At 42.1% G+C, this 12,230-nt stretch overlaps 1 protein-coding gene across 1 annotated transcript in view; it reads right to left on the bottom strand.

The window, feature by feature from the left end:
* COG6 (component of oligomeric golgi complex 6) overlaps positions 1-12,230 on the bottom strand; it is a 472,069-nt gene that overhangs the window by 200,137 nt on the left and 259,702 nt on the right. The window contains exon 12 of the mRNA XM_085621768.1: positions 7,401-7,492. Within this exon, the coding sequence (XP_085477894.1) occupies positions 7,401-7,492 (92 nt within the window). The remainder of the gene's footprint in view (positions 1-7,400; positions 7,493-12,230) is intronic.

Here is a 12,230-nt window from a genome sequence, read left to right as displayed (position 1 = left end):
AACCAAAGTACTGAAGATCAATAACAACAGCAGCTTTAGTCCATCAACAGAATCACAATATATATACCTTGGGATGATATTTGACTCCAGGGGCACCTTTGTGCCACAAATGGAAGTATTGAAATCAAAAGCAGCCTCCGTGACCTCAGAATTTCATACCGTTTCCACATCCCTGCAAGAACCCATTTCAGGACCCTTCCAGAATGTAATGAAGGTGAGGTTCCTGCTAACCATCACGTACGGCTGTGAAATCACAGCCGGTAAAGGGGTTAGGCTGTAAGATACATTGACAACAAAGTCTTATAGGACTATATATTCAAACTCCCAAGCTACACTTCACAGGCCCAATTGTGCCTTGAATTTGGCCTAATGAAACAAACATTGGTGACAAAAACGCTTTCCTTAAGATGTACCACAGATTTACATCTGCACACAAAATACACTGTGTGCATGTGCTTGGCTTGAAATAAACAAGCAAAATACAAATTTACCTCTCAGACGCTGTTTTGAGGACGCACTGCAGTCATTGCAGGCCATCAATTTATGAAACACCCCGATGTTAACCAATGAATTAAAAAAACATCTAAACAGCATGGGCAGAAGCCTATCTTTGCAAGAAGACAAAGCGACCCTGGTGAAGCAGACTCACTCCTAACAAGTCATCAAAAGCTAGTTTAAGATTCAACCATATTTTGAAAAAGGGTATTCAATTAAATTAAATTTCAATGTATATTTGCTCGATCACTTAAAAGCAGATCATGAGAGATTACTTATACATAAGCATAAAAACACCAAATATAAACCAAACGTTTAGTTGGTTCACGTCGAATAAACCCCCCCAAAAAACACTTAACACATATTCATGCACACAATCTCTTCCACCAATTCAAAAGACGGAGGAAAAGTTAATATCAATAGGTCCATATGAGCGGTCCCAAATAAAACCATGTTAAAAGATCATAACACTATGAAATGGTACAGATGACTTAAAATAAAAAATAAAAAAAGACTCCCAGCCGAGCAGGACAATTAAGTTGTTGCAGATATGGCGAGGCCGCTCTACACTTTGTAAGATTGCACTTCCAAATGAGAGACATTAAAAAACTTTTATTAAAAGATTGATCAAATTTACAAAAAAACATTGAATGTAAAAATAAAGTCGAGGGAGAAAACTCATCACATGGGCTAGATAAAATGTTAAATGTTACATACTGTCCCTGAGGAAAACAAAGTATCCACCTAATAGATCCCAACCTAAACTGGGAGAATAACATCTGCTCCCATGTGCCTGGGGCCATGTTCAAGTAAGGCTCCACCCGCAGGGTTGTTTGCACCAATCAGTACCTATCCAGAAGGATTCATAATTTCTTTACCCTCCCTCTGTGCCCTCCTACCAGACATAAAACACTCATTAAGCCACCCTGTGCCATTCTTGCTAAGTTTTGTGGGGTTCTCAAATATAGAGGGACCGCCTAGGGTTATGGTAGAATTTTTGATATAATTAAGCCAGGTTATTCTGTTGCTATAGTTGCATGAGAGGCAATCTAACATTATCTCTTGGTTTAAAGAAGCCGGCTCATTGCACCAGACCGAACGCCACAATTGCAGGGGTGCTAAATGATCAGGTCTTCAACGTACTCAAATCCAGGCTCATGGTGGACAGCAAAGTGTGTAGTTGTTAGAGGGACCCCCAGGATGCGAAGGCACACACTGTTCTCTTCGACTTGAATACTACCCCCATCCTTATAACCCACTTTACCTGTACCATTGGTTAGAGTAGGTATGCATTTTCTCTTGTAAATCTACAACAGGTGCTTATTGGCTTCTTGCCTTTGGATGAAGCAAGGAAAAATATAAAGCCAACTGCTTGCAGGCAGCGACTTTTCTTGTTCGCAATACAGGGGGCCCAAGTAGAATTATCAAGCATTAACCCTAAATAAGGGAACTGGTTTACTTTTTCAATGGTCCTATTCTCAATAGTCCTCCAAAGTGTTGTCAAATTTTTAGGACCACAGACCATGATAAAAGTTTTGGAATAATTTGTCTCCTGATTCCAAGGTTTCATATAGTCTACAAAGGAGGCAATCAGTGAGCTTAGATCGTTTGCTGTTCTAGCAAGCAAAACCACATTGTCTGCGTACAGAAGCTCGGGTACCGGTTTCTTATTAGTGACTGGAACATCCAACCCCTTTTTAACAACTATAGATTCTGGTTCATTTATCTAAAGCAAAAACAATATGGGTGCCCAAACACATACCTGAGAGGCCTCAATGCCCCCCTCCTCGTCTTATGGAGAAGGTGTCAGTACATTCCCCACCATCCTCGAATCTCAAAGAAGCAACAAACTCAGTATGTAACAATCTCACAAAGGCCACCTCTCCCCAGTCCCATAGCTGATAAAATGTCCCCCCGTTTGGATCTATTAACATGGTTGAAAGCGCTGGATAAATCCATGAAGCCTAAATAGAGCGAACTACATTTTGCATACATATATTTACTCACTAAATAGGTGCACATTCAAGCACTGTTCAGTTGTTCTTAGTCCTTTCCTGAACCTATGTTGGACATTTAACAGGGTATTCATCAAGAACAATTCTACCAATAATCTGAACCGAAGCACAGCGATGGGACGGTAACATTTCGGCTCTCGGACATTTCCCTTTTTATTAAATAAAGGTATAATTATTGACGAATGTCAGGAATGTGGAATACCAAACTTACATGCAGAATTAATTACATCTGCTTGTAAAGGGGCCCAGAACTCAGGATTTTCCTTGTATAAATACATGGGGACCCCCATCAGGCCCAGGGGTCTTTTAGGGGGGACTGTTTATGGCCTCAAGCATTTCATCTGGGGAAAATGACATTTCTAAAGGAAGGATAGAAGAATCTCCACTCAAAGGGGCACATATACAATCCCCAGGGCTATAACGTTTACAGAAGTAATCTATCCACTCATCAGAGCCAATATTCCAACAAACCCTGTTCTGTGATCTATTTGGAGAAAGATTAGCATTGACAAGCTTCCAGAAAGCCTGTGTGTCTTTTAGTTTACAGGTGTACATCAACTTTTCCCAACATTCAGTCTTTAAATCGGACTTTCTATTTTTTAAGAGCCTTCTTGTATTTATTTCTGCCGTTCCTAATAGTTTCTCTATTCCTGGGTAAGTGCTTCAATTTCCTTCTAAGCCTAGTGTTTGCTGCTCTACATACCCCATCGAACCACGATGGGAGTGTGGACGGTTCTATTACCAACTGGCCTAGTAAGCGGAGCACTAATATTAAAATTCAGCTTGCAAAAGCTATCAATGTTATGGAGCGGGTCGCTGTCAATAGACAAAAGCTCATCAAATCTGTTTCCAGCAATGATTCTGAGCAACGTTGAATCCATATTTGCTGAAGTCCTACAAGCCTGCGTCCAGAATCTTTGATTGAAATATGAGGCCCGGGTCAGTGTGAAGCCTCATATATAAGGAGCTATGATCACTGTGTAAGCTAAACAGGATTTCTCTGTTGAAGACACAGTTATGCATACTTCTGGGTATAAATATATAGTTGATTATAGAACAGCAACCTCTATCCGTGTAAGTTGGTGCGACCTGTTGGTGCTTGTTCATAACGCTCTGGGTCATAAGATGCCACCAGAGACCTGGGTTATGAGGGCGTCCTGCTAGAAAAAAAGGGTAATTTAGAATAGATGATGATGCTAAAACCCCCAATTTAGCATTAAAATCACCTGCTAGTAAAAAGTTAAGCACAATACCCAAACATATTTCATTTGGAAATTTTGTCTACCAGTTCGAATAAACTACAGTAGTTTGGATTATCTTTAGTGGAAAATTCATTATTATAAACATTTTCAAGTGCCAACCCAAATTTAGTTCCCCATCTAAGGTCGAATGCCTTCAAGAACCCCACTCCTCGCCAATCATCTGGATAGCACAATTATTTGAAACTTTAAACCAAGTAGCTAGGGTATTATCTCAACACATAGTTCAAGTTGCCTCGTCTCCAGCTAGCAGTCCAACCAACACTGGATCAGAAGCCAACCTGGTTAAAAGCAGCAGAGGTGGTAGTATGCAGATTATGCGGTACAGGGAAAGAGACAATGATACAAGTCCTCTGCATCTGCCCAGTTATGTTACCAGAGCGCAGGAAGATCCTGCTAGAGGTATTTAGTAAAGCCACAATTTGAACTTGCAGTAAAGCCTTATTGTGGGCTTAATGGCAGAACACACCCGCTTAAAACACATGAGTGGGGAAGTTCCTGACAACTTTTGAAGGTAGAATAAAGGCACATGAGGGGCAATATAATTCATAACAAGGCTCACTGTATGCTTAGGATTACGAATAAGGTCTGATGGTCTGCACTTCACCTCAAGCTATTTCAAACAGCATCCCCTAAGGATGATGATCCAGGTACATAGAGGCTGTCTTAATGGAATTACTGAAACATCATGACCAATATCAGCGGATACGACTGGAGCACACGCACTTTAGCCAATATGGCACTGTTTTTATCTTGGGTTATTTAGGTGCTGCCACAAATGACCCAAGGACAAATTATGACTAAAATCATGGGTCATTGTTAGAGCACAGGCATTTTAGCAAATTTTGCACTGCTCGGAAATCTGTGGACGTTAGTTGTTTGATTCGATCTACAAAGAAGCCGGGAATGGCCACGAGCGTAATGCAAGGCTGGGTCTTGCATGAGTGTAAAGGTTTTTATTAGCTACGGACGTAGGCAATAAATTTGAAGGGGATGATTGTTACTGGGTGCTAGTACCACAATATATGTATCGTTGATATACATGTAGATGGTTTTTTATAACAAATCACTATGTGCAGTGTATTGTTTTGCTCATGTTCATAAACAATACATTTTGACATAAAAAATGTGTTCTCTTCTTGTAACAGCTACAGGGTGTTAGTCTTTGCTATTGGTAGGTTATTGTAGTCCTTATTCCAGGTCAGTGATTCCTGTCATTTCAGTCATGTTCTTTGTCTGTGCACTGTCCTGGTTCTGATGACCGGTAGACCTGGCATTCATGTTGCCTGTGACCACTGCCTTTTTCCACAGGTGGTGACTCGGTGTCAGCTGCAACTGCTCAGAGTTGGAGACTGTGGAAGCAGAGATAGCACTTACCGTACAGCCCCAGTAATTTTAGGGTGCTCTGCTCCCATCGAAAGGCTGCAAAATTAATTTCATCCTATTTTGACAGCAAGAAATCTCCAATTATTTCCAAGGAAGGCATTCGCCTTTGCATGAGTAACTCTACTACGAGTGCAAAACTCGGCTTTCTGAATTGCATAAAAAAGCTAGTTGTGTTCACAAAATATAACTACTTGGGCAATCAGCTTTGTGAATTGGGCCCAATGGGATTACAAAAAAACAAATCAACGAGTCACCGATGCTAGCAGAGGCTAAGTGTCTATGGCAATGGAACTTTGGTTTCACTTGGAAATAAGAGCTTTTCAATGAGTCGAGCCTATCAGATAGCACTTGGGTGCCGGGCTGCTTATCAAGAACTTCCAGAGGGCTACAACCCGCCCACACTTACCTTTGGTTGGATTTATTGTCACAGTCATTTGCTTTCTTCTTACTTGTTGGCTTTTGTTGTCCATCTTGTATTTGCCCTTCCCCTGGAGTATAGCCTCTTCACAATCCTCTTAACTGTTTGACTTGTATCCTCCCACTACTCAAGTTTAGGAAACTATTTCTTTTCTTTTTGGTTAAGCACTCCACCAGAGTGCATGTGTTTTCCAGCTCTCTCTCTTTTGTTTCTCTAACCCTTCAAAATACCCTCTGGCCCCCCACCCATTCTCTTTGTTTTCATTTTCAATTAAGGGGCAGCTCACTCTCTCTTCCGGGTACTTCTCTTCCCACACCCCCACCACTCAGCGCTCCATGTTGTCTCCCTGTACTAACACTGGGCATGGTTCACTCATACTCAAAACAAAGTGTGGAGACAAAAATTTACTTTGGTGTCTCTCACTAATTTCTTAGTAAACAAATCCAATTCTAAAAGTGATTGGCATGAAGAAGTATATGCCTAAAACACATACGATCTCAATGAAATGTGTACTGTGAAGCAGCAAAGAAGGGAACCTGATTAAAGCATTCAATCCCAATTTTTATAAAAATATTTAACAAAGTCATCTAACACAATTTCAGAATACCTTTTTGGAGCTGTTTACAGCTATGACAGCTTTCAGTTCACTAGATTATGATTATTGCTGTGATCAGTTTTGCATGTTTTACAGACATTTTCTTTCTTATGTTATGCTTTGGAGGCTCTTCCAGAGTGTTAGAGCTGCTTCTATCCAACAAACTTAAGGAAATCGAGGTTGCAATAATGTAGGTCCTAAATCTATGGGCTCGTCTGGTTTGTCCTAATGTTCATGTTTCAAGTCAACTGTCCCTTCATTCTGAAATGTAGATGCAAAAGTATCATTCAAGTTTGACTAAATGAGGAGGAGCAACTATCAATAGTGTGGCAAGCGCAGTGGCACTGGCGCACAAAGGGCCTACGGGCTCACTAAACCAATATTATGGCCATTTTCTACAGGTTGGTCAGGGGGCCCATTTTTAGGTCTCGCCTAGCGACATATTTTAGAAGTCTGCTGTTGAAGACCGATTGTGGACCATTTCAATGCTTACAGTGGCTTTGGGTCTGCCCATTGCTTACTATTGGTTAGCCTCTAGTCAGTCTCATTTGCTTGCATCCTATTTGATGGCTTTCCTTCAGCTTCTTGTGCTTGTCCCTACCGTGGTCTATAGCATCTTTACAATCCTTTTCATTGGATGACTTGCACTCTTCCACAGCTCCACATAAGGCAAGTACATTTTTCTTTTGCTTCCACTTGCTCGCTCCTATGTGTGCCGCTTCCAGCTCATATACCACCCCCATGCTCTCTGCGTTGTACTCACCCAAGAACCACCACTGCTCTCCGCAATATGTTTTTTTAAACCTCTTTTTTCAGGACATGAAAGCTTTGTTTTGTTTATATAGGCAGTTGCAAAGCCAATAATTCAAAACAGATGAGACCTATTTGAAATCCCAATGTTTGTTTTTATCATGGTCTAAAAAAACACCATAGAAGTGTTGGATCTAAACAGTGCTCCATTCCAAAAATCCTAAAAGTAAGAAAAAATAATAATTTCCTTTCATTAAGTAGGCATAGATGCAGAGTCAAAAAGGTTTGCTAAATTGTTGAACTACTTAAGGTAACCTAAAATTGCCTCCCTTTGAAGGCTATAGCTGTAGCTTAACACGCCTATAACAGCCTCTACAAATACATTACTTCCCTTTGTCATAAAAACAGGATGAAACTGCATCATGAACATGCAATCTTTACAGAGAGATGCACATTGGGCATGGTTAAAACATTTAATTTACCTGATCGTGTGATGATAGAATTTAAGGAGATTAGAAACCTTATACAGCAAAACTGCACCTGGTTCAGCTACGATTACTTGCTCAATTCTAACCTGGAAAAAATTAAATTAACAACGTAAAAACAAAACTAATGATACAATCCTTTTTCTATATCACAGGTTCTAAACTCCATAGTATTTATTTATGTTAAAAAAGGGGCAAATTATATTCCCCTGAAAATGCAGTGTAAAATGATTAGTTACAGCAAACTACTTTGTTAATTATTCTGCAAGAGTAAAGATTAGCTCTAATAAAACGCTCACAAGATTTTATCTGATCACTACGCTTCACAAGGTGGCGTGATGTCATTTAACGTAGGTTCTACCAGACACCTGGTCATGATAACACACTAAAAACCCAGAGACATGACGATAGTCCCGAGCCACCCATAACTCTTTTTACCGGGGAAGAAAAACAGATCCTCTGACTGGTTTGGATTTACTCCGAGCCTCATTCTACAACAACTTCCATTCCGTTACAAACTGTCGAGAACCCTGTGCGAACTTGCAGCAGGAAGCGACCCTGAACTGGCGGATCGTGCCGGGTCGGGAATCGCTCACATGCTCACTGATGTGCTGCCATGAGGGCTGTGTGTTGGCACAGGGGTTTTCAATTTCAAGCCCCATATGTTATCTCACCTAAGCTTTTGGCTTTGTTTTAATTGTTTTCTTCAAATCACCTATGCCCGTTTATGTTTATTTAGTCCTACCCTTATTATACAAATGTTTGATGGATGCTGAAGTTACTGACAAATACAATTTTCTTTACTTGTACTTTTTGTTTCATTGTCAGAGTTACGTTATGCCTTAGTGCATCGGTCCATGGTTCTTCACTGTAGTGTTTGTTTTGATTTACTTTGAGCACGGCTCAGGCTGAAGATACAGATAGGGCGAGTGAGAAGGCTCGCCCCACTTATCAATCAAATTAGACATACAGTAACAGAGAGACTGCTACATAAATCCCGGTATACCCCTCGCTCAGGTGAGTAGGGAATCCTACTTGGTTTATAAAAGAACCCTCACCCACTAACACTCGTTAGGGCATGCTTCATCACAGGGTTCCACTAGACACTGGTCCCAGGGCAAGTCCAGGGCCGTACTCATGTGAAGGGACAGGCGTGCCTAACCCTGTGCCAAAATGAGGATACCAACTACATACACACCGGCACTCAGGGCGGGGAACACAACTGCACACCACAAACATGAAGGAGATACTCCCATTTCAACAGTTCCTTTCTCATGGCTCCTTCGTTATCCTATTAATACATTCATAGGCTTCTTTACTGTCACAGCCCCATTGGGCACCCAAGCAAAACTTTCCTCTCAAGTCCGGTCGTTGCCCAGTTCTCCTGGAACTGTCCACCACTTCCTTTAAGTGTCTTTTTATCATGTCAGTTCCCCCTCTTTCCTGCCATTGCCTCTTTCTGCAATCACTGCCCCTATCATTAGTGACTGTTCACCTCTCTCCTATGACTATGCACTTTATCGTCCCCATCTCTTTCTCTTGTCAACTGCAATTGGACAAGTCAATTAAAATGATAAATAATCGCAGAGGTCTGGAGTTAGAAACATTGCATTTATGAATTTATTTAGAAGCCAAGATTCATCAGCTGAGACCTACAACACTCCACCTGGATACAATACATTGCCCAGATACAGAGAAAAAATAAAGAACCCGGCTTATTTATACAGGAAACTGTGCTTGTGTTTTGCTGGAGAGCATGTCAGATAGCTGAAAATAAAATGGGGTTGCCTGGGGAGGAATAAAATTCCTAAGTCAGGGACAGCGGACGTTATGAGTAACTTAGCATAGAGATTGCCCAAGGGTCAGAAAGATCGTTAGACTGCACTAGCATATTTGTACATTCTGCTCTAAATGTTTTTAGCTTGATTTGAAGTGTTTTTTAAAAATAATTATTGTGGCACCTTAAAAAGCTCAATTTTATTAGTCGTCCCCGTTTGTTTTCTTGTACTAGATCCATGCGGTGTCCATCTGTAAGAGCGGACCCGCCATCTTCATTTTGAGGGTCAGTGCTCTAGTCTTTTTGTACTTTCAGCTACTTAAACGACGCACTGGCGTGGTCGCACTGCGGGCACGCGCAGCGGGCACGCCAAAGGCAAGCCCGTTTGTGCTCGGACCGCGCTCAGCGCCTACCATGCTGCCAGTGGCACAGGTGAACGCCGTTATTCCAGTGAGGCATTACGAAAGATAGGTGAGGCCAAGATTGGTGGGGTGGGTCTGCCCAGACTCGAGGAAACCGCTAGTCCAAAGTCTGACTTTATTAGACAGGAGGCACTGGCCTGTGGACTTTTAAATGTCAGATCCCTCCCTAAACACTCTATAGGGATTCAATTACTTATTGAAGTACATCACCTTGATGTTCTATTTATGACCGAAACTTGGACTCTCCTGGACTCTGCCCTTGAGCTAGGATTGGCGTGTCCCCCTCGTTACAAGATATTTCATAAACCAAGAACCACAGGCAGAGGCGGTGGGGTTGGTATCTTGCTTAAAGAAAGGTGGGACTTCGCACCTCTGGATATTGATGCAGTGGAGGGTTTTGAGCTCCTGGGGTTCTCCTTAAAGGACCCCAAGGGGGATCTATTGGATGGTATAATTGGCTATAGACCCCCTGGAGCAGCCAGTCAGCTTCAATTGCAGGCGCTGACTGACGTTTGTAATAACATGGCTCTCACCCACTCCATGTTGCTTATCGCAGGGGATTTTAATTTATGGGCAAACAGGACTTTAGATATAGGCTTTAATCATTTTCTGTAATCATGCGAAAGCCTTGGCCTATTACAAGGGGTGATAGGGCCCACACATATAGGGGGCATACACTTGACATACTCTTTAGTGAGGAAGGTGTTACTGGACATGTGAAGGTACTCCCAGTGGATTGGACTCACCATCATCTGGTCAAATTCTCGACATTTCTTCCTAGTAGAAGAGTTCCAGTCAATAGGGGAGTTGAGAGCTTCCAGAGCAGGGACTGGAAGGGGGTGTCAGGAAAGGCAATGGGCTCCACAACGTTTGTATTCAAAGGAGGTTTTGACATCTCTAAATCAGTGGAGGAGAATTATGCAGATTACTGTAATCTAATCACTACTGCAGTTGATCAAATTGCACCTCTGACAGACCGTAAGAAAAGTGGGAGACCCTCGGCTAAGTCGTTTAAAGAAAAACTGAAAATTCTGAAAATGAAATGTAAGCAGGCAGAAAGAAAATGGAGAAAGTGTTATGCAGACAAAGATAAGACCGCATGGAAACTAGCCACATCTCTGTATAAAAAAATTAATCCTCTCCACTAAAGCAGATTACTATGCAGAGATTATCATGAACTCATCTAATAAATCTAAAAGTATTTTTAAAATTGTTGATGAGATTATCAGCCCAAAGTGAACACAAAATAAGACTCAGCCAACTCAAGAACTCTGTGACAGGTTAGCGGTCTTTTTTGATGAAAAAATCAGTACTATTATCAAGAGGCTTCACCCGCCAGTAGAGGGCGAAGATAGGACCAATGGAGTAGCAGCCCTACCCAATGATGCAGGAAAGGGACTTTGTGCAAACAGACAGATTGATGAAGGGATTGCCACTCTGAATTCCTTAGACCACTTTGAGCTTCCTCTGGAGGATGAATTCGACAGGATTGCCTTGAGTATCTCCTTCGGTTCCCCAATGGATCCCCTCCCACATAAAATCTGGAAGGAATTCGCACTAGAGCTCTTTCCTAGACTCCGGCTGATTTGTAATCAGTCACTATCCAGTGGGATTGTACCATCGGGCTGGAAAAAGGCTGTGGTAACGCCACTCCTGAAGAAGGCCACTCTTGACCCCAAAAGCCCGGGTAGTTACCGGCCCATTTCTCTCCTACCTTACCCGGTGAAGATTCTTGAACGACTGGTCGGCAAATCGCTGTCACAGTTCCTTGAACTTAACAACAAGTTGGCGGATGTGCAATTTGGCTTCCGCCCAGAACATGGGACAGAGACTGCCCTGGTAACCGTGATGGACGATCTTCGTCAATTGGCAGACAGGGGACAATCGTCAATTCTTATTTTGCTCGACCTGTCTGCCGCTTTTGACACGGTCAACCACAACATCCTGCTGACCCGTCTAGAGGAGGTGGGAATAGTGGGCACTGGTCTGGACTGGTTTCATTCCTACCTCTCTGGCAGGTGTCAAGCAGTGGCTATTCCTCCATTCCAATCTGCCTTCTCCAATACTTGGCACAGTGTTCCTCAAGGGTCTGCCATCAGCCCAATTTTGTTTAACGTCTATCTGAGCCCATTGATTAACATAATTCGGGCTCATAATGTAAAATTGATGAACTATGCTGATGACACCCAGATTATTCTGTCCCTTGATGGAACTCAAGCAAATGCCTTGGAGGATTTCCATGCCTGTATACATGACACTGTGCAATGGCTTTGTGATAATTCCCTTCAATTTAATTCTGATAAAACCGAAATCTTACACTGTACAGTGGAGAAGGCTCCTCGGCCTCTCCCCCATAATTTCTGGCCCAATACCACCTCTTCTCCTCTAATCCCGACTAAAATTGCGCGCAATTTAGGAGTTATGTTCTGTACTAATATGTCACTGGAGAAACAGGTGAATAAAACGGTGGGGTGTTGCTTTGGTCTGATCAGAGGACTGATAAAGATCTTTCCATTGCTTCCAAACTCGGCCAGAGCCCCAATAGTGCAAGGTGCTATTTTAAGCAGACTTTACAATTGCAACGCCTTACTGTTGGAGTCACCCAAGTATCTGAGTCAGCGATTGCAG

The sequence above is a fragment of the Triturus cristatus genome, chromosome 8, assembly GCF_964204655.1.
Source record: "Triturus cristatus chromosome 8, aTriCri1.1, whole genome shotgun sequence".
Lineage (NCBI taxonomy): Eukaryota > Metazoa > Chordata > Amphibia > Caudata > Salamandridae > Triturus > Triturus cristatus.
Note: the sequence above shows the minus strand (reverse complement) of the source record. Positions and strands in the feature narration are given on the sequence as shown.